Raw genomic sequence first — 23641 nt, 5'->3', positions numbered from 1 at the left:
AGAATGTTAATTATATAGTTATAATTTTCACAGATCAGTAAATTCTTTGGTACAATACTCTAGTTACTTAGTAAATACTGAACACTAAAGAATATAATTGAAAGTGGGAATATTTAAACTATTCCTAGAATTTCCATGCTGTATGCTTGTATCTGCTACATACATTTGCAGATATATCTGGCAGCTGCTAATAGTTTAAATGATCCATAATTTCTTATTTTCTCTTGACTCTGTTCCAAAATAGTTATTTTTTATTGAATGATGGCTTCTATGCTCCTAAAGGAAACATTTATATCTTTTGTAAACTCATTAACATTTATGATATTTCATAGAATATGGCAAATTTATCCGGATATTGCCATTTGCTTTTTTCTAAGAGTCCTTCTTAAAGAATTCTAAGAGTCCTTATTGTTAACAAGTATGAAGTGGCAATTGCAATGGATTCAAATAGAGGGGTCTTAGATTCTTATGGTCTTGGGCCAGACTTCATTATCAAAACCTTAAATAGTAATCGGGGTAAGGATGTTTGTTTATTGTTTACATCCCTTGGTTATGAAGTTTAGGATTGATAGTGATAGCTAGTATCTTCTGCTTAGGTTGAATTCTCTCGGTTTCTGCAGCCCTGAATTCCCTCTCCTGTGTGCAGCTCCAGGGAGTTTTGCTACAAAGATTTCCTTTGACCTCTCAGGTTCTAAGATATGAGTTAACCTTTTTACTTACCCTCAGCTCAAACATGAAAGTTTTCTGTGTGGAACTTGTTAATGTTCACATATGTGGTCTTTCGTCTTTCAAATAGAAATTTAAGGATCATTGAAATTCTAATTTGACGTGAAATCTGACTGAAGTTTTGTTTTATCTTTTCTTAGGTTTGGTGTGGTGGACTTTCTTTGAGTACTGGGATGCAAGTTCCAAGTGCTGTGAGAACACTTCAGAAAAGTGAAAATGGATTGACTGGTTCAGCTGGTAGCCTGAACAATGCTGCTCAGTAATGTTTACCCCCATTTTGATTGGGAAGCTTTTTCTGTGCAATTACTAATCACAGAAATTTACGAGTGGTGGAAATCAGAATTGCTACCTTCTGCTTTAAGGCCTGGAATCCCTTAGCATTAAGCATTCAGTATGAAGCATTTGCAGGAACCTGTTGTGCAATTTCTAGAAGCAAGCAGATGTCGAGCAAGAAACTGATGGTTAGAAGAGTAAATAGGGAAAAGGCAGTGTTTTATTCTTACATAGAAACTCATTTTTACGTTTGTTGGATTACTTTGGCTCTTCTGACATGTTGAATTACATGACCCTAGGGCAAGATTTTAAGTCTTCCTTTTTCCCTGAATACTTCTATTTCATCACTACCTATTATTTAGTTCTTACACTGAAGCTTTAAAAATATACAGTTCTTTAAAATTTTCAAAAATCAAGACAATTGGATGGGGATGCTAGAAAGGTTTTCTTACAATGTCTTCTGTTTCCCCTTTTATAATATGTTGAGTTTTGCTAAATTATCTTTTGTTTATTGAATAGATTATATGTCATTTCTCTTTTCCAAAATATTGTGGTATTTTTCTTGTGGTTATAATTAAAAATAGAGAGTGGGTAGGGAGAGTTTCTAGACATAATAGCTTAAAATCCCCCAAATTTTGGTTTTGTGCCTATTGCACTAACACAGTGATAAAGGGTCATTCTTTACATATTACCCTGTGTTAATTAGACTTCTTTTCATTCAGTCATTTTGGATGATGAGTAATATTTTCAAAAGCCTTATATTTTCTGATACTGTTGTCTAGTTTAATCTCACCTTTAATAGTTATGTTGGTAAAGTTTCCATTCAAATTTTGGAATAACTGTTATTATACTGTTTTTAAACGTTTTTAATAGGAATGAAAGTTTATTAAAGTTACAGAGAAGGGTAGAAAAACTTACACTATTCAGCTTTTATCAAAGAAGGGTAGGTTATCAAGGGAGGAGTTTAAAAGTATTCTTTAGTGAAGTAATTTTTACCTTCTTTTTAATAAGATATGGAATGGTTTAAAGAACTGTTTCGGGAAACAATCTACACATCACTGAATTGGCACATGAGTTTTTCAAGCATAAACATTCAGAGGTTATTTTCCTGTCAATCCTTTTGCTACATTCATTTGCTTTATAAAAGGATGTAATTGTTCCATAATTGACATAGAATAATCTTTCCTAAACTGAGGGATATTGTGTTAAAAATGAGCCAGAAACCTGTGGTTATTGAGCAGAACATATCTATTCTTTGAAAGCAGATCAAAATTTGTAACACAAGTCCTTTGAGCCAAACTAAAAGCAGTAATTATAGTATTTAAGAATTCCTTGGGCATTTTAAAGAGGTCTGAATTTATGTTTCCCTTAACTTTAAAAACTTTTTTCTTGTTGACTTGCATTCTCATTTCAAATATCTTGTGTTATGACAACCTTCTCCCATGGAGTGATATTTGAGGTGCTTTCTACAGAAAGGCCAGTGGAATAGTAATAGCTCATTATCTTTTAAAGTTTACTGCTTACTAATAAGATGTTTTGTTTCATTGGTAAAACAAATCTAAATACGGAATTTTAGTTGAGCTGGGGTATTATTTTCCCAGAGGACATTCATGTCTGCACTATTGTTTGATGTTAATATTGGTAATTTTTAAGACCGTAAGGCAGTTTAGAGAATAAAATATGTCAACCGATATGCTTTTGATTCACAAAACAAATATAATTTTGTTTTTGTGCTCCTCATAGAGAATTCTGAAAGCAATTTTAATATGTTCTGATCCCCAAAGAGGGGTTATTCCAGAACCTAAGGAAACAGGTTATAAACCCTTTTCATAGACTCTAACCTGAAAGCAGTAATTTAGTGGTTGAGCGGCTTTATGTGAAGAACTACACAGTGCATTTTAACAAAAATGACACAGAGAAAGCCAGAAGTTCTTGTATAAAATTTTTTACTGTTAGGTTTTATAACTTATAATTGTGTCTTCTGATTAATTCAGTGCCTTCTTCCTCGAAGCACGCTCTTTCTTCATGCTGCATGCTGTGTCAATTGATACTTAAACCAGAGGGTATTATGTTAGAATGGTGAGGATCTTCTATTACAGGAGGATGGGGAAAAGGAAATAATTAATCAAAGACTGGAGGAGTGCATATGATTCTTTCCTGTGCTCATGCCATCATTTGAGACCCTTCATAAAGAATTTTGTAATATTCATTTGGAACATGTATTAATTTCACTCAAGATGTTTAATTTCTCAGAGGTTTATGTGATAAATATGAATTCAGTAAATCCAGAGTCTTAAGTTCTCAATACATGTAATACTTGATATTATATTATACTATTATTACTTAAAAATAAGATTCTGACATTTTCCTCTTACTGTGCTTTTTCTTAAAGGTCTCTAAAATTAAAGAATAGAAGGTGCATTTTTTTGTTTATTTAAGTTTGTTGTTAAGTTAAACTCAAGAAAGTTTGCCACCCTCATTTTCAGACTAGAAAATAATCAACAGTCGTGCCTATTTACCTAGTCTCAAAATAAGGTAAAACTGATAATAATAATAATATTTACATTGACTTTTGAATAAATTAAAAATTATTGAGCTCTTTTGCTGAATTTAATACATTGTGGAAAGCTGCTATACTCTTTCATACACTCTGTTGCTTTATTCTTTATTTTGACAGATCAAACATGGTTGCTTTTTATAAAAGAAATGTGTGAGAGGTTAACTGTAATGGATTTATCACAGGTATAAAAAAATTGTTTTATAAAAACATGCATTTAGTATCACATTTTTAACAGCTGAATTCCAAACCAGTTTTAATAAACTGGATAAAGACATGAAGGGGCTGCCTTAAGCACTTTAGAAAAAGATTTTTAAATAATTCATTTTGATCCCTTGAGCTGACCATGTCTCATAGGTCTTTAACTTTTGGTAAATATGTATATAGCAAGCATTTCATAACTGAATGCACATAGCAAGTTAGTATACAGCAACCCTTTATGTGTTCCAGGTGTAGGTAAACAGATTGAAAGTATTAGGGCATGCCTGTCTGCACATGGGCTTTGGTGGCATCTGTACCATTTTGACAAATGGTAAACTGCTGCTGTACAGCTGGACTTGGTCTACTTCATTCTGCAAACAGTAACTTTTCCCCATGTTATCATCTAAAGAGACATACTGGCTTTTCACTTATTTGAGAAAGTAAAGCATAAATGGTATCATGTATACTTTGATTTTTTGTGACTGATCCTTGATATAAATAATAAAAGTAAATATTTATATTGAACTCTCTTAATTAGGTTAAGATATTCTATTTCAGGACTTACCTAGAAGGATCAGTTATTCCCTATCTGCTTTTTCCATACAAATATAGTCATTTATGTATTTTAACTTTTTCTGGAATCAATTGGAAACGGATATATATGGAAAAGGGTTATTTCAAAGAGTAGTGATTTTAGAAGAGGATAGTGTAGGCTTCTTCCTATAAAATATGCGATGCCAGGCTAAAAAAATAGGGACTGTCTTTTCAGATCATCAAATATATTTAATAATTCTAAAAAAACAAACATTTTTATTAGATCAGTGTTCATTCACTGGCTAATTCATCCAACAGTTTCATTTTTCTGTGATGTGACAGTCGTAATTTGATTCCTTTGTATTCAGATTTCCAAAACTAGTGAAGTTTGATTTACTGTGAGTAAAGTTTTGCTGCTGTTGAGTGGTGTGACAAAGTTTGCGTCTTAAAAATAATGTCCTACTAAATCAGAAGTTTAAAAAAGTAAATTTTTTAAATAGTTTTAAACTCCATATAATGTAGTTCACTTTTACACAGTCACATAAAGTGAATTTGGAAAAGTTTTCTTCCTTGATTTTATTTTTACTGAGTGTATTCTTTTAGGGGAGTATATGGTCAGCATAAATTTACATAGCATCCAGGTAACCAAAAGATTATTTCAATTACACATTTCATAAAACTGACACTGGTGCATTATAAGAGATCATGAATGTTTTCTTAATCATCATAGAAAGATTACCTCATTTTCAGTATGGTTTTAGTTTTGTATGTATCTTACAGTATTCACATTCTGCAAATATTTGTAATCCTGATGTCACATATTACTTTGTAACCTGGTTAACCTAAATACTCTAAGCATTTTGAGTAAGTTGGGACTTTAAATGGAGGACATTTAGTATGTATTGTTTTCATTGAAAAGATACTGTTGGATATGCCAGATATAGGTTAAAAGTATTGGCTTATAAATAAATACCAGAAGTTGCCATAGTACTTTTTCCCTCAAACTACCTAATTATTAAACTAAAACAGTATTTGTTATTTCTGGATCAATAAGGCACTGGCCTTTGATTTCATAATTATTGAAGCTCTATTATTTTAAACTATGTTCTCTGACTGATTCCTGTTCAATCTTTTTGTAATAGACATGTAGAGGATTTCATACTATGTAAGGCAGAAGGTCGGTGAAGGTCTTTTCTTTGTCTTGGAGTTTTAAGTTTGGGCCATTTTTAAAGTAAGTCAAATTGTAAGTGATTGGTGGTAAAAGGCATTTTTATTAGTATTGGAACTTTTTGGAGAACATAAGGGCTATGAGAATGCATAATTTTAAAAACCATTTCCAATATCTCTAAGATACCAAAGCAATGGGTCTAATTTGCCTTTTAAGGGAGATTCTTTAAAATCAAATTTATAACTAATTCATGCTATAAAATATATAATAGCTAAGGTTTTGGAGCAGTTTTTATGAAAAACCACTCGTCTTTTAAATTTCTGGATATGATATTAAAAAGTGTTAGCTTTATTTAAATTAATCCCCTTAACTCTACTCTATACTAGATCTATGCCCTCTACATGTAAATCATGTATCTTCTTTGAACCTCCAGGGCCTTATCTATAAAATAATTGTATCTTGTTCAGCCTACCTCACTGGGCTGTTGTGAGGATCAAAATGAAATGGAGTATGTGAAATTGTTTCAAAAACATACAGTGCTGTTTTAAGTGTAAGATTTTTTTAGGCAATAATGGATTTCCGTATTTGGATGCTTCTGTATGGCATTTACATTTATAAATGTGCTTAAAATTGGTGTCCCCTGGTGTTACCAACAGTAATGTCAAATGTGATTTAAAGAATAAAAAAGAAAAATTATGAAAGGCTTAAGTGAAACAATATTAAGAAAAAAAAATTAAAATGTTCTTAACATTCATTTAGTTTGTGCATGACCTGTGGCTTTTCTGTATGTTCTCATCTAGCCTGTTAAACTGTATCAAAACTTTCTAGAGCTGTGAAATTTCTCCCACAGCTTTAGTGTGTCAGTGTAGAATTATGAGCATAAGTGAACAAATCAATTAAGCTATGTCTCCATCCAGGCACTTGCACTTTGTAGTTAGGACTGCTCAGTGCCACATGCAAAGACTGAATTTGGCCTGAATGAGTCTTTCCAAACAACTAAATGGTTCAGCAGTTTGTTGTCCTTGGATAAAATCCATGATACAAGTTGTGCCGACTTAATTTTTAACAACTTCGTTGCATTTTTTTAAAAATAAGATGAAACATTTCAAAACTTTGTTAGTTAACCAGGGCATCATTTACTATCTCTCCTGATACATTTGTTATGCTTTAAAATTGGATTTATTAGTGGTTTATGGGTTATCTTAATCTACAAATTATTTGGTATGTGTTATTTGGACCTGGTTTTGCTATGCAGTTCTGATTATAAAATTTATAATTCCTCAGGTTTAATCTTTAAGTTTTGGATGGTGAATAACGAACTACTTATGATGTACTCAGTGCTACAAAAAAAAAGTGTTTTAATAAGCATATTGCCTCATTTCCCTTACAAATGGACAAAGCCCTTCAAATGTTTTTTTAAACTTAAAAATAGGGGTATTCAGAGTGGAATAACTTGTATCTTGAAGTGATTGTATGTTCTGTATATTATGACTGAGTAAAAAGTTTTGCAAAAGCACCTGGAATATGACATCTAAAAATTAAACTTTTTTTCCTGCTTTCTTTTGGTTTATTACTTGGATTTATTGACTACTTTATTGAATATCTGCAATGTGCTATTGAGAGTAAAGAGATAAAAATATCCTAGTCCCTTTTCCCCAAAAATTTACACTTTAGAGCAGTGTTATTAATAGAATTTTATGCAGTGATGGAAAGTTCTACATTTGTACTATCCAGTGTGAAGGCTACTATCCATGGACAGTTATTGAGTACTTTAAATGTGGGTATTATGACTAGGGAACTGAATTTTTAGTTTTAATTAATTTCAATTTAAAGAGCCACATGTTGCTAATAGCTACTGTTTTGGACAGTGCAGCTATAGATGGAAGATAAAACATGATATAATTTATGAAACTGTAATGTAAACCAGGAACATATGTTTCTGTCTTTGGAGTTTGTCATATATTGGTTTACATTTTGGTAGATGGTAACTAAATCAGAACTAGGACCCAAGCCTTTTTAAAATTTGTATTTTAACTTGCAACTAGCTTAGGAGAAGAAAAGGAAACCTATCAAGTGACTAGATGAGACTGGAACTCGTGCAACTAAAATCATTTCCAGAGAAGAAATACTGGATAGACTTGAGTCATAGGGAGAGGACTGAGACAAAGATGTTGAGAAACTAGTTCCCTCATATTAGGAGATGGAGTGTGAATGGGTTCAGCATTTCTGGAGAAAATTTTAACAATTTCAAGATTTTAAGTACATATATCCTTTATTCCATTTCTAGGTATTTCACTTACATATATGCATAGAAATAAGCCAAAATCCCTTGTAACATTATTTATGATACATCCTTGTTAATTGAGGAGACAAATCTGGATGGACTTGGAGGCAATTTTTTTCCCCTTTTTGGCGGCTAAGCAAAGAACTGGCCCACCAGGCTTAAGTTACCTCAGTGAAAGAGTGGACTGCCAAAGTTGTGACGTCTCCTCTTCTCAAACTTGCTCCAGCAAGCTACCATCATGTAGTTGTCTAGATGTATCCTGGACCTCCTCTCCTCCCTTCTTATAAATGTTAACAGATATGTAGTCTGTGGTAGGAGTTGGATTCCTCAATTAGAGCTCTTCCCTTGGTTTATCATTGCTATTATGCCTGGCTGGGATCTCTCAAGGATAAATACTCCAGAAATTTCTACTTTTTCGTATGTAAGTTTTTCCTTCACTAACCCATTTACACTTCATGGTACTAGTATTGTGTTTATGCCCCTTTTCCATATCAACAGGGCATAATTAGATTATGGTACTGCCTTGTAACGCTACAGAGCCATTAAAGGACGCACAATTAATGGAAGGTTCTTCATGATATGAAATGGAAAAAGCAAGTCATGCAATAGTATACATAGTATGATACCATGGATGTGTGTGTGTGTGCACATTTAACTTGGGCAAGATGGTTCCTTGCTTGACCCCCACTCTCCCTATGGAAGGAAAAACTGAAGGGGCTAAATCATTCATGTTAGAGGACTGGATCAGGAATGCTTGGCTGAAACAGAACAGAATGCCAGATTCTAGCCATCTTGTTAGCTTTGAAGGCTCTCCATCTTTTTATAAATGGGAAGTTACAGTTCATCTCCCTTTTTCAGATGAAACTTGTTTTCAAAATGTTAAATTTGTTTTTATTTCTCTCCATTTCCCTCCCATGGTTCACTACACTAATCTCCGAACCTACAGACTTTAAGACTGAGAAAAGATTTTGCAGTTGAATAGGATCTGTCTTTTAAATAGGAAGTACCTGAGCTTTTTGTTTTTTCCTTAAGCATTGATAAAAAAAAAAATACATGGAAAAGTTACCTATCTTACATCAAACTGTAGTTTGCCTCCAAGATACCAGTATCTCAGTTTAATCTTCTCTTTTGAATACATTTACCTTACCTAAATTGTTCTTTGTTCCTTTACATAAGCTAATACAACTCATAAGGATTCTGTTTTTAGTAAATACTGACAGCACACTTACTTACAGCCAGTCTAAATTTGGCATTCAGTGTAGATTCTGCTTAATATAACTTTTTTGCTTAAGCATTTGCATGACTGTTAGTGCTTTGAAGTTATTTTAAAAGTCCACAAGTTATAAATACAAAAGAAAGAGGAACTTGTCATACCTAACAAGGATCCCTGAAAATTTTCATACTGAGACTGTATGTAGCTTTCAGTTCTGTGTTTCCTGTAAGTTGATCAAAATGTCTGGAAAAAAAGTGACTAAAAGCATTTGCATGTTTTTTAATGTAAAAAAAACAAAAATTGAAGGGGCCAAGGGATTGTGTGCACTTGAGAGTTCATATTTTTCTGTCCCTTCTAGACTATACACCAGATAGCCTGGACCCCAGAATTCCCTGCCAGGCAGCCAGCCCAAAGCTTGCTTCCAGGATATGTACAGACCTCTTCCCCAAATCCGTCCTCAAGAAAAGACCACACTACAAGTACACATGTTCCTATATGCTAGGGATGGCAGTTTGTGGGGAGAGTGGACGGAGCTCAGATTTGCAGACTGGGGTGTCCACATGTATGCATGCCAGGACCCTTGGGGCAGGATGGAGCTAGAAGTGAAAAGAGATGGGAGCAAGTTCATTCTTTCTTGGTGATACAGGCTTGAAAATACATTTTAAAAATTGGTACAATGTATCTATTGGAATATTAATATATTGAGCTCTTTGGTGTTAATTCTGTGCAATAACTAAAGGGGCACATCACTGGATATGGGGGTCAAAGATGCATTCATTACTTGATTTTTATTTCTTCCTATCCGTGCTGTGCACAGCCAATGTGGCAATTCAGTCCCTTGGTTTCATTTAAAACTCAGATGGCTAGATGAGCTAGTAAGGTTTTCAAATCACTAGAATATAAACAGTAAGCAGATTTCTGACACATAAGTTATGTTCAAGCTACTGCTTTTTTCAAGCAGCAGGTATCTTATGGAGAGTTCTGAACTGCATTTATTTCTACAGCAACTGAAATTCAGTCCTACAAAAAGGATTATAACTTCAAGAGAATAAGCAGAAGGAGCACATGACCTCTCAGGGCCATAGTTTTCCTTTGATGTTGTAAAACTCCATTGACATGTGGAGTTCCCAGTCTGGTGAGAAAAGAGACTAGAAATTGGATGGAGCAAAGGTATCAGTTCAATATTTTGGTGGAGACTTTAAAACCATATTGTACAGGGAGTCTCCTGCCATCCAGAAAACCTGACATAAAGTACAGAATTATTTCTTATCAAATATTTTATGGTGGCTTTAGAGGCCTTTAAAAAATATCAACTGTTTGTATGGAAACACAACTAAATGTTATTTTCTTTAAGAAGTATCTTGTTATGATATTTATTAATTTTTTTCTGGTTCTTGTATTTTAAAAACTATTATTAATGGTATCAAGGTTTTCTTTTTTCCTCCTGTCTTTTTTTAACAACAGTGAATTCACATGGAGTAAATTAAAAGAAGAGAAAGCCCAAATGCAATTTGCTATTCAAAGCAAATTATGATTTACAGCCACTTTAAAAAATAAGGTTAGGAGAATGGGATGGGTTATGGGGTAGGCACCGTTTGATTTAATTATTGTTTAATGTTGACTTATCTCCTGTTTCTGAGAGGGTGAAAGTGTTTTTAAGCTGGCAAATGCACTCCTTAGAGATTTTTTTCCATCCTATCCACATGGTGAGGTGAAAGGTTCTTTTTCATGGCCTCTATGCAGGCAGTACTCTCTCACACAGGATGCAGGAGCATTTCGTGCAAGGATAGATTGCAGTTGTGCAACATTATTTCTCTCAGTTTTTCCGCTTTTAATGACCCTTTTATTGAATACTGGGCTGAAATATAAATTAAAAAACACGTTGGAAAGGATGTACAACAGAAGGCTGTGTTGTATAAACAGTATATAAAAAAGTTTTATACTTCAAATACTCTAAATTAATAAAATGTAATAATTATAAAAAGAACAAAGATGGGAGTGTGGTGAGATGGGCTGAGGTAATTCTCATGCTGTCACTTCCACCACGTGACGCTGAGAAGTCTAAGAATTCCCAGTTTGAGCCTAGCTTTCTATTTTTAAGAAGAAATTTGTCAAGGCTGGAAGACATAGCATTTTATTTAACAGCTCTTAACTATTTAGACACTTAAAAATATGCTAAGGTTGGCTTCCATTTGTACTTTCGCCCAGACCCCATAAATGTGACTACATTCCTTACCTGGAGCATAACTGTCCGCTGAAGCTTGAGTATCATGCAGGCACCTCAACCTTATGAGCAATACTGAAGGCCGCTATTTCCTCCGCCAAAATTGGACCCACCCTATCCCCCAACAAGGCACCCGAACAAAATTTAGGGAGTTATTCTGACTCCTCTGCATAGAAATTTAAGCGCGTCCTGTATTTTACCCGGCAAGCTCACACTGGGAGACAGCTAAGCTGGTACTTCTGCATTTCATCCTCCACTATGAGATGTTTTCTTCCTAAAATCTCAGGTCGCATCAGTGCGCTGCCGTAGCTGTTATTAGGCAAGAGATGAAAAGGATTTTGGTTAAGTAAGTAGATTCCAAAAACAAGGAAATCGCCAGGATTCGATAAACTTCGGGCTGTCAGGACTCGACGGCACGCCGAGGCCGGGATTTGGACTGTGCGACCGTGGGGAGACCAACCCCGCCGCCGTCCACGGCTCTGCGCTTGACGGCCCTTTTGCAGCGGCCGCTTTGCGTGCCGTAAAGCGGAGTTGGCGCGACTGCTGTCAGGCGAGGTGAGATGCGGCAAGTCTGTTCTGTCTCAGGAGATGGGTGGGCACTGCGTGGAGTCAGGGTGGGCGGGCGATTCCAGCCAGGTGTACCCAGTGATCCAGGTACCCTCAACGGGCATCTGCCGGCATTCTGGGCACCTGCCCCCCCCCCCCCCCACACACACACTTCTGGCGGTTGTGCTGGGTCACAGGCTGAGCGCTCCCCGAGTTGGGTGCCCCTAACTGGGTCAGTCCACGAGCATCTCGTGGTAGAAGTCCACTCCTGGGCGTGTCCGCAGGTAAAATCCCCATCCCCATCTTGGAGGGCGGTCTAGAGGTTTGTAGGTATTGGGTTGGGGTAGTGACATTTAACCGGGGTCACGAGGGACTTCTTGGAATTTGCTTAAGAATCTTTGGGGAGAACGTTTAAAGTTGCGGCACCAACGTGTGCAAAGATAAGCATGAAAGGAACTGCCAGGTTTAGGCAGCACTGTATTAGGGTAATGGCCGGAGGGATGGATGCATGGGGAAGAAAAGGCCAGGAATGCAGTGGGAGCTAACGTTGGGGCCCTACAGGGCAGGACCTTAATGTCCTGTCGTGTGGAATTCTTCCGGGAGCAGTGGGGAGCTAAAACAACATTTTGGTGGGGGGGGGCTTAATTTAATTAACCATCTCTTTCTCTTACTCTAATGCTCCCTGTGGGTCCAACTTCTAGTTCATTTGGTGGAGTATTTACTACAGCCCACTTTGTGTGTTTAGTAATAGGGTGGCTACTGCTAGCCATGCTGAATAAGTCTCATATGGCTTTGATGTTAGCCTTTTGTTTACATTAACTGTTGGGGGATGTCAGGGAACACTGGATATGTTTAGAAGTGATTGCTAAAAACTTTGGATAGGAGTCTGGAGGACTGGATTCAGATTTCACTCCATCTCTAAATTCTTGAGTGACATGAGGCAAGTCACTTCTCTCTGCTCCTCACTTTTCTCAGATATAAAAAGAAAACCTAGATAATATCTCACACTTTTTCTACATTTGAAGACAGCTGTTTTCTGAATAATAAAAATCAGCCTATGAACAAATATCAGACTTAGTGATAGAGCAGTGCATTAGGAATTGGAAAAGAGGGAAGCCCAAGAGAAGAGGCTGTGATTGAGCTGGACTCTGAGGATGGATGGAATTTGAATCATCAGGAACCATCTCTTTTGTGCACTGTGGATAAAGACATAAAAGACAGGAAGAGGCATTCATATTTGAGAATCTATTTGTGAAGGTACATTTAGTGATAGTAGAAGATTTAGGAAGAATGATATTGGATGATGAATGAATTCCACATGGAAAGAAAATGAAGTGTGTTCTGAAAGGGGAAAAGAAAAAGAAAATTCTCAAGAGAACCAACAGGACTAGATTTCTTGAATCTAAGTGATTGATATTTTGAACCTTGTTTCTAAAAAGGTAATATAAATGCAGTTGACAGAAATGGGAATTCTGTCAAAATTCCAGCATAGAATAATTTATTATTGGGAGTCAGATGATTCAGATTGTAGCCCTGATGTTGCCAGTAACTAGCTTCTTGAGCTTAATTCTTCTGAATCCTATTCTCTGAAAAGGCCATTGGCCTAGGTGGCCTTTCTTCTCTAACACCTGTTAAAAAAAAGTTGAATCTGTGAGGATGGAGAGCAACTTTTCTGAAGTGGAGAGGATAGTTGAGGGAGAATAAAATTGTTTTGAACATAATAAATTTGAGTTATTGGAAATATAGATTGGTAGAATGTATAGACTGGAAATTAAATATTTATTTTTTTAGAAGAGGTGTTAAAATCTTGAGAATTGCTTTGCTTTGAGGAAGAGATTGTAGAGAGAGTAACAATAGGATGTGCCCATAGATAGGAACGTAGAGAAATTATTGAAGGAGACATGCAGATCTCAGAGTTGAGAACAAGGACTCCTTTTCAAAAAGGATTCTATATAGTCTTAGTAGGTTCTTGGGAGCTGAAATTTGTCATTGAAATAATTTAACAGCATTTACAGCACATATTAAGCCCTCACTTCTGTGAACTCTGGCAGAAATTAAATAATTCCTGTAGATATGGTCTCCATTGTCTTTCTGTCTATCCAGAAATGATGTTTATATATTTTTTACTTGTTCAACAGATAGATCTTAGAGATACAGTGATAAGACAAACATTGTCCATGCATGAAAAGGCCTTGGCAGCTAGATCAGTGCTTTTCAAACTTAATGTGCATATGAATCACTTGAGAAACTTGTTAAAATGCAAATCCAGAATCAGTAGATCGAGTGTGGAGCCTGAAGTTCTGTATTTCTAATAAACTCCAATGTGATGCTGATGTTGCTGGTTTGACAACAATACTTTAAGTAGCAAGGGTCTCGATCTTGTCTAGCAAATATGGCAGTTATTAAACCACTGACACTTTCCATCCTGTTTTTCTCAAGAGGAAATAACTATTGTTTTTATGAAAATAATTTTTACTCATTAGAAAATTATTCGGACAATATAGAAAAACATAAAGAACAATGTAAAAATCATTCCCAAATTCTCCCTAACCAGAGATAGCTGATATTAACATTTGGGGGAACATCCATCCAGATTTTGTATGTGTACATATATTTATACTTTATATGTTATTCTTTTGACTGTATAGTTTTACTAAGATCAATACCCAAATATCCTCAACCAACCAATTAAGTACCTGCATTCTTGAGGGGAAGACTTTACTCAATTAAAAATAACTTGATTTAACACCATTCTGTTCCTCCAAAAGTGAGAAGACATTAACATAATTAAAATTTATGTGATCTAGGGTAGAGAGAGATGTGTGGGCTCTAGCCGTTAGTAGATGCTCAGTAAATGAATTACTTGTTAATTGAACCATAGGATTAGCATAGGGTTTTTAAAGTTAAAAAAAATATATATTTTTTTTCTTATTACAAAAATCAATTGACATTCGACTAGATAATCAAAAAAAGAAAAGCACCTATCCTCTACTACCCAAAGACATCCACACTTACTATTCTGGTGTGTATGCTGACTGAAGATAGATCTTAAATGAACCCATGGAATTACTTTGGTAAATGTTTGTATCAGAAGAAATAACCACAATCTATTGTTTATACCTCTGGAGTCTTGTGCCTGGGAATCGCTTCTAATGGTAGGTAATGTGTTATATCTAGCACCTGGCCCATTTTCTCGTGCTTAGTAAGGGCTCAGTAATATTTATGAATGGAAGAATGAATGAAATGAATGAGGTAACAAACCAAACTGGTATCTCTGGCTGTTGTCTGCAGTTTCTCGCATTCACCATGCTCCAGTAGCTTTGTACTCCTCCAGCCACAAAGAGCTCTTCTGGGGCAACAGAAGGTCATCATATGTGGAAAGTTGCCTTTTAAATCTGTGTTTATGCTTGAATTCTGCTATAGCCAAAACTGGGGAATACGGAGATGGATGTGACACAGCCTCATGTGTCACTGCTATTTAAGCCTGCAAAAATAGTAGTCCAAATATACAGTGCCACAAGTGTATAAAGGAAGGAACTTAATTTGCCTGAGAGTAGAGGGAATTAGTAGTAGACCTTTAAGATGACTACTATTAATTATCTCTAGAATTTATTAATTGCTGTGTTCTATGCACTGTTCAGTGCTTTACATGTTAATTTGTTCAATCTTCAGAACATCCCTGTGAGTCAGGTACAATTTGCTGTTTCATTTTAAAGATGGAGAAGTTTATCTATAGAGAGCTTTAAGTAACTTGCTCAAGGTCATACAGGCTAGAAGTGGCAAAGCAGGATAGGTAAGCTGCGTGCCAGTCTTTCATGCCAGTATCTTCAAAGGATGGATGATAATGTGAGAGGGCAAGTGGGAAGCTGACAGACCATGAGAACTATCTTGAACTTCTCATCTTATACATTTTCCTTCACATTTGTGTGTGGCTTTCATCTGCTACCATTATTTTCCACCCTTTTCTTGTCTTGACACATAGTGAAATTAGATAATAAAGGATGAAAGAAAGGGTAAAAGAGATGTGTTCAGTTTTGGCTGGAGGTGACCACTCTTGGGCTCTAGTTATGCAGGCCCAGTGACTAAGACTGACACCATAACCCTTTCCTGGTTTCGTTGGGAAGCAGATCTACCCATTCCTTTCTTCTTCATTGCCAGAAGTTCATGCTCTAGTTATATCCCACTTGCATACTCGTGTTAACCTTCTTAGACTTGCATTAGAACGTCAAGATACTTGGTTTATTTAAACCTCATAACTCCCTTTAGTGTTCCTGTTGCATCTTTTTTGTTCCCCCCGTGCCAGTTTGAATGTATTATGTCCCCCAGAATGCCATTATCTTTGATGCAGTCTTGTGTGGGCAGGAAACGTATTGGTGTTGATTGGGTTGGAGACTTTTAATTGGATTTTGCCTTGGAGATGTGATCACTCAACTGTGGGCGAAATCTTTCATTGGATAATTTCCGTGGAGGTGTGGTCCTGCCCATTCAGCGTGGGCCTTGATTAGTTTACTGGAGCACTATATAAGCTCAGACAAAAGGAGCCAGCTTGCTTCAGACAAGGGGGACACTTTGAAGAATGCACAGGAGCTGAGAGAGGAACTGCAGATTACAGAGACATCTTGGAGACGGCCTTTGAAAGCCCACTTTTGCTCCAGAGAAGCTAAGAGAGGACAAACGCCCGAAGAGCAGCTGAGAGTGACATTTTGGAGAGAAGCTGAAGCCTAGAGAGGAACATCCTGGGAGAAAGCCATTTTGAAACCAGAACTCCAGAGCACATGCCAGCAGCCACGTGCCTTCCCAGCTAACAGAGGTTTTCCAGATGCCATTGGCCATCCTCCAGTGAAGGTACCCAATTGTTGATACGTTACCTTGGACACTTTTTGGCCTTAAGACTGTAACCTTGTAACCAAATAAACCCCCTTTATGAAAGCCAATCCATTTCTGGTGTTTTGCATTCCAGCAGCATTAGCAAACTAGAACACCCCCCAGAAGTATTTACCGTCTTTTTCTTTCTATTTTTTTTCTCATTTTAATTTACTCTCTCTGCCATATCTTTCTTCTCTTTTCCATTAGAACTGATATTCTATCTTCTTCAGGAAGCTTTACCTAAGTGTAAGAAAGAAAATATATTACTAATCCTCCAGCATTTTTATAATAGCTAAAATGTTACATATAATAATAAATGTACACAAATACACAAATAATATTTTTATTTTGATCCAATGCTTTACCTTCTCCATATGTTGATTTTTTGTTTGTTTTTTTAATGTTTATTATGTGGGAATTGGAGCCAGGTAATAGTTTTAAACTCAGAAAAAAATCGCTTTTTCATATTTTCTGTTTTATCATAAAAGTTCCTTCAGGTTAGGACAGGGGACTTTTATTTAAGTAAGTTTTTTTGCCCATGAGCATTGTGCAGTATATTTGAGTATACTTAACATGCTTATTGTTAATAATTGATTTCATAATATTAATAATATGATTTAAATTCAGCCAGTTTTAGGCTGGTAGGGGAGAGGGTCTAAATGAACTAATAATTATACTTCAAAATAGAAAGTAGTGAAAGCCTTAGGGTTAATTGCCTCTCCTCATGCTCTACAATAAATAACCTGTTGTGGCAACCTGTGGCCTGAGCAAAACAGGCCTGCAGATCTTTGGTGCACAGCCATCTGCATGACCTAGGCAGCTAAATGTTTAACCTATCATCTTTGTAAGCCAGTAAAGAGAAAAAGGATAAATTGACTTTAAACTGTAACTTTATGCAAGCAGGCAGGAACTGAGAGGCTCTTAGTCTCACAAAAAAAGCAAAATGTAATTGTTCAAGTGTTATTCTAGTCCTTTCTGCACCACCCCCAGGTCAGAATGATGTATTCCTGCATCTATGCTCCCCCCACCCTTAGGAGGGCCTTTGTCTTAAACCCTTATAAAAGGCTTTCTGTCCTTTTTGCATCGCTCAGTCGAGGGTGACTTCAGCAGAAGAAGATTTTAATAACCAAGTGGATAAGATGACCCGTTTGGTGGATACCAATCAGCCTCTTTCCCCAGCAACTCCTGTCATTGCCCAATGGGCTCATGAACAAAGTGGTCATGGCGGTAGGGATGGAGGTTATGCATGGGCTCAGCAACATGGACTTCCACTCACCAAGGCTGACCTGGCCACGGCCACTGCTGAGTGTCCAATCTGCCAGCAGCAGAGGCCCACACTCAGTCCCCAGTGTGGCGCCTTTCCCCGAGGTGATCAGCCTGCTACCTGGTGACAGGTTGATTACATTGGACAACTTCCATCATGGAAGGGGCAGCGATTTGTTCTTACTGGAATAGACACATACTCCGGATATGGGTTTGCCTTCCCTGCATGACATGCTTCTGCCAAAACTACCATCCATGGGCTTACAGAATGCTTTATCCACTGTCATGGTATTCCACGCAGCATTGCTTCAGACCAAGGAACCCACTTCACAGCAAATGAAGTGAGGGAATGGGCACATGCTCATGGAATTCTTTGGTCTTACCATGTTCTCCATCATCCAGAGGCAGCTGGGTTGATAGAATGGTGGAATGGCCTGTTGAAGATTCAATTACGGCGCCAACTAGGTGGCAATACCTTGCAGGGTTGGGGCAGTGTTCTCCAGGAGGCTGTGTATGCTCTGAATCAGCATCCACTCTAGGTGCTGTTTCTCCCATAGCCAGGATTCATGGGTCCAGGAATCAAGGGGTAGAAACAGGAGTGGCACCACTCACTATCACTCCTAGTGATCCACTAGGGAAATTTTTGCTTCCTGTCCCTGCAAGCTTAAGCTCTGCTGGTCTACAGGTCTTGGTTCCAAAAGGAGGAGTGCTTCCACCAGGAAACACAACAATAATCCCATTGAGCTGGAAGTTAAGACTGCCACCTGGCCACTTTGGGCTTCTTATGCCTCTGAATCAACAGTCAAGGAAGGGGATTACTGTACTGACTGGGGTGATTGATCCTGACCATCAAGGGGAAATAGCACTGCAACTACACAATGGAAGTAAAGAAGAGTTTTCCTGAAATATAGGAGATCCCTTAGGGCGTCTCTTAGTACTACCATGTCCTGTGATTAAAGTCAATGGAAAACTGCAACAACCCAATCCAGGCAGGACTACCAATGGCCAAGAAACTTCAGGAATGAAGGTTTGGGTCACCCCACCAGGCAAAGAACCACGGCCAGCTGAAATGCTTGCTGAGGGTAAAGAGAACATGGAATGGATAGTGGAAGAAGGTAGTGATAAATACGAACTACGGCCATGTGACCAGTTACAGAAACGAGGACTGTAATGGCATGAATATTTCCTCCTCGTTTTGTTATGATTGTATTTGCCTGTAAAGCAAATATCTTTGCTTTCCTCTCTGTCTTATCCCCATATCATATGGTATAACCCGTACTGTTCATTTTGCTGTATTTAAGCTAAAGGAAATCAATAAATTATAGTTTTAGGTGATGTGTATAACTGCCAAGTTGACAAGGGGTGGATTGTGATGGTTAGGTTCATGTGTCAACTTGGCCAGATGATAGTACCCAGCTGTTTGGTCAGGCAAACACTGGCCTGACAATTGCTGTGAGGAAGTTTGAGGCTGGTTAATAAACCAATAGGCTGGTTTATTAAATCATCAGTCAGTTGACTGTGGCTGTGACTGATGACTCACCAAAGGGTGTGTCTTCCACAATGAGAGAATGCAATTGGCTGGATTTAATCCAATTAATCAGTTGAAGACTTATAAGCAAGACAGATAGAGGACCTTCACTTCTTCAGCTGCCCAGAGAAGCATTTCCTGAGGAGTTTGTTGAAGTTGCCGGTTCGTTTCCTGAGGAGTTCATCGGACATCTTCCTTGGAGTTGACAATTTGCAGACTGCTCTACAGAATTTGGACTCATGCATACCCACAGTTGCATGAGTCACTTTCACAATTTGATAGTCAGAGACACCTCTCATTGATTCTGTTTCCCTAGAGAACCCTAACTTTTACAACTTGGTACCGAGAGTGGGCCTGAGAGAGCCGTCATGATCTCTCCACGACTTCTCACCCTGTAAGTAAGTCCTGAATAAAAAGTTCATGTATCAGAAAATGCTCGTTGTCTTCTTTGGCCTTTGGACTGGCATGGCCCTCTTGGGCTGCAGCACCTGTCCTTACCACTTCATAGCAAATGCACTGTTGTTATTGCCTCTGTATTTTGTTTTGTTTTGTTTTGTTTTTAATTCAGTTATATTGAGATACATTCACATACCATATGATCATCCACAATGTACGATCAGTTGTTCACAGTACCATCATATAGTTGTGAATTTGTCACCACAGTTTCTAAACATTTTCATTGCTCCAAAGAAAGATTAAAAATAAGAATAAAAATAAAAGAATAAAAGAACACCCAAAACATTCCACCTCATCCCACCCTATTTTTCATTTAATTTTTGTCTCCATTTTTCTACTCATCTGCCCATATACTGGATAAAGGGAGTATGAGCCACAAAGTTTTCACAATCACACAGTCACACTGTGTAAGCTACATAGTTATACAATCATCTTCAAGAATCAAGGTTACTGGGTTGCAGTTCAACAGTTTCAGGCATTTCCTTCTAGCTGTTCCTATACACTAAAGACTAAAAAGAGATATTTGTATAGTGTCTAAGAATACCCTCTATAGTGACTTCTCAACTCCATTTAAAGACTCTTAGCCATTGAAACTTTATTTTGTTTCATTTTGCTTTCCCCTTTTGGTCAAGAAGATTTTCTCAATCCCATGATACCGGGTCCAGACTCATCCCCCGGAGTCATGTCCCGCGTTGCAAGGGATATTTACACTCCTGGGAGTCATGTCCCATATAGTAGGGAGGTTGCCTCTCTATTGAGTTCTATCTAGTAGAGTCTATCACAGCGCAGAGCAGTGGTTCTCAAGAGATGTGGGGGTGATAAGGGATGATGCTTGTATATTTTGGAAAAAATCTTTCCATGCTATTCTTTAGGTACATCATCCCCTCCTCCACTATAACTGCCATCCACCATTCTTTTGAAAACACCTATAGTCATCTCTAAACTCCTAGAAGATAGAGGACCGTATCCTATGCATCACTTTATCTCCAGCGTTTAGCATCTTTCTTGGCATCCATGTGTATTAAGGTAAACAATATTTCCTGCAAGAAGGTAAAAGTAGAGGAATATAGAGGTAGGAGAGAATGGTTTTGACTGGGAAGAGCATGGAAGGCTTCCTAAAAGAAGGGTCAAGTGAGAGGAGCTGTAAAGAGAGATACGGAACTGGTTTTATGGAGATAGGGTTTGAGAGCATTTCAGACAAGAGGGAATGAGCAAAAGCATAAAGGCAGGAAAATGTGAATGTATTCTAAGAATACCTGGGCAAAAGCATTGGGTGTGTGAGGTTGGAGAAAGCACCAGAAGGTTTGTCTCTGTTCAGTCAGAGTGTGAATACCCTTGAATCCTGTTGTATGGAATTTGAACTTTATATTGTAAGTGGTGGGGAACCATTGAAAGGTTTTGACTGTGGATGTAACTTGATTCTTCTGTCAGCAGGCAGTGTTTAGGTAAGATTATGGGCAGGAAGAAAGTGGAGACAGGGACATCCATCAAAATGAGAATATTAGGTACAATTAGAATATAAATTAGAATATGACAGTGAGGAAAGAAGAGGGAGTTAATGCCAGAGATATTCTGAAGGTAAAATCAACAAGCCTTGGCCTCTCTTTTTTAAGGTATCACATATTTTCATTTTTAAATGGTAACTGTGTTCCTAAAGAAGAGATACTGCTAGTGAAAAGGGACATTTTGACAAGCTAATACATTCTTCTTTGTAATTGATTTGCCTTAGTGTTTATAAATAAATAATGAAGTAAAATTAATTGGATATCATATTGTTAATAAATGTGTAGTAAAGTATTTGGTGATATATTTTGGAGGTTTATTTATGTAAGAATTAATTGTAGACTAGAGATAAGTGTCCAAAGAGGGAACAAGATGTTGTTTTATGTTGCTAGCTTTCACAGTTTTAGGAGGTAGAAAATAGTCATGATTTATTCAGGTATCTTTGCTTAATATACATTATCTGTAAATCAGATGGATATTCTTAATCACATTGATATCATTTCTCTTATGCAGTTTCTTGACCTTATTTAAGTTCTTGTAGTGTTTGCTTTATATAGACTTCAGCTCTGGAAGCACAGTGAAGTTGTTTTAAAACACCAAACCAAGCCTTCTGACTATAAGATGGCAGAGTAAAGACATTTGTGCCCTCTTGTATCTGAAATTACCCTGGAACATCAAGGAAGTTGAGAGGCAGAGGTGTAATTACATCTTCGGTGAGACTAGAAGATCTGGAACCCCAAATCAAAATATTTGGGAAATGGTTGCCAAGTGTTAGCAGGAAGAGGTTGAAAGAGGATGCTGGTAGAACGAGAGCTCAGATACATTTGGCAGAGCAAAAATAGTGTAAATCTGTATCTTTTATTTACAGTAGGATCAGGATGCATAGGAAGGCATTGGGAGCATCCTTGGACTGTTTGGCAACATAAACTAGCAAGGAAGAGAGAACAAATGAGGAAGCACACAGATACACCATCTTTCCAGAAAGTATTCTCTTGACGAGGCCAAGTTGAGGAGAGACTGTGAGTAGCCCTCTGCTCTCTCTTCCTTACATCTAGAAGAAGTAGTGGCTAAACTTGTTTTTGCTCATTCTTGCTCATACCGTCTTTCTCTCTGTCTCTCTCACAGACACATGCATCAAATACTGCCATAAAGGGCCTTCCTGTATACTAGAGAGAATACCTTCTAGTGCAGAACACAGCTCTGTTTCTTCCTTGCACAATCTTCTTGCAAATAACTGATCTGGGGGGGGGCACTGAAGTCATTCAAAGATAAATAATAAAAAGGAAATGAGCACAACATCTATACAAAAATACTAAAAGAAAAAGGGAGAAAAGAAACAGGGAAAAGCAAGTGACAAAGAACCCATGAGAAAACTGTATTGGCCCAATAAATTTAATAAAGCAATCACTTCTTAAAAATAAGAAACTTTGTCTCTTATGGTGAATCATAATCAGAGCTCAGGAAAGAAAAGAAAGGAAAAGAAAATTCAAAATAAAAAGAATAAATAAATTAGTAGCAAAAAGTAGAATTAACAGTTGAAAAATTCAGTAAAGAACATGGATGTTAGGCTTTTGAAAATTGAATAAAGTAAAATGGGAATGAAAGGAGATAAATGCTTACTTGTGGTTCTGGAAATAGAGAATTCAACATTAGAACAGAAAATATTCAAACATAACTTTAGAAAACTTTCCAAAAAGAAAAGAAATCTTGAATCTACAAATTGAAAAAGCACACCATGACTGAGGAGAAACTAATATACAATCATTGACATCGGTACATAACCTAGCTTTAAAAAAATTGAATTTCAACAGTAAGGAATGACTGTTTTGCTCACCCCAGAAAAAAGACCAGCTTATCTCTAAGGGGATGGCAGAAATCAGATATTGTCAAGGGAACATGTGGTGTTAGAGGATAATGCTACGAAGTGTGTAAGTCATCAAGGGAAGAAAGTATGACTTCAAAGCCAAATTGTCAATGGAACCAACTGCTTTTGAACAATGCAAGAATTCAAGGTAAATAGTACCCACAAGTTATTTTTTAATAAACCGCAGGAAGATGAATATCAGACATCCAGTAAATGAACAGAGATGATGCAGCAAAAGAGTTGGTAGTGAACATTGACACCATTTACTTGTAGGAATAAAGCAACTAGGAGATTTGTGGTTACAGAAGAATAGAGTAGAAACTAACAAGCCAGAAATAACTAATAAAAGTCAGGGTTGGAAGGGAGGAGAGGTAGGGGGTAGCATAAATTTGCTCATTTCCTCTGATTTTATAGTTAGAGAACAAAAGACATAAA

The 23641-nt window shown here is 37.0% G+C and overlaps 2 protein-coding genes across 12 annotated transcripts in view; both read left to right on the top strand.

Moving 5' to 3' along the window:
* Positions 1-7018, top strand: part of FSD1L (fibronectin type III and SPRY domain containing 1 like) — an 86683-nt gene extending 79665 nt beyond the window's left edge. For all 4 annotated transcript variants that reach the window (XM_037797326.1, XM_037797325.1, XM_037797324.1 and 1 more), the window contains one exon: positions 867-7018. In XM_037797326.1, the coding sequence (XP_037653254.1) occupies positions 867-989 (123 nt within the window). In that variant the 3' untranslated portion in view covers positions 990-7018. The remainder of the gene's footprint in view (positions 1-866) is intronic.
* A 4394-nt stretch (positions 7019-11412) lies between these two features.
* FKTN (fukutin) overlaps positions 11413-23641 on the top strand; it is a 111786-nt gene continuing 99557 nt past the window's right edge. For 2 of the 8 annotated variants that reach the window (XR_005210666.1, XM_037797648.1), the window contains exons 1-2: positions 11413-11735; positions 22211-22361. The gene's annotated coding sequence lies outside the window, so the exon portion shown is untranslated. Of the gene's footprint in view, positions 11736-12443; positions 13166-20733; positions 20866-22210; positions 22362-22467; positions 23355-23641 lie in introns of those variants that run through there. The other 6 variants (XM_037797652.1, XM_037797650.1, XM_037797651.1 and 3 more) reach the window with 6 other exon arrangements.

This window comes from Choloepus didactylus, chromosome 10 (assembly GCF_015220235.1).
Source record: "Choloepus didactylus isolate mChoDid1 chromosome 10, mChoDid1.pri, whole genome shotgun sequence".
Taxonomy (NCBI): Eukaryota; Metazoa; Chordata; class Mammalia; order Pilosa; family Megalonychidae; genus Choloepus; species Choloepus didactylus.
Note: the sequence above shows the minus strand (reverse complement) of the source record. Positions and strands in the feature narration are given on the sequence as shown.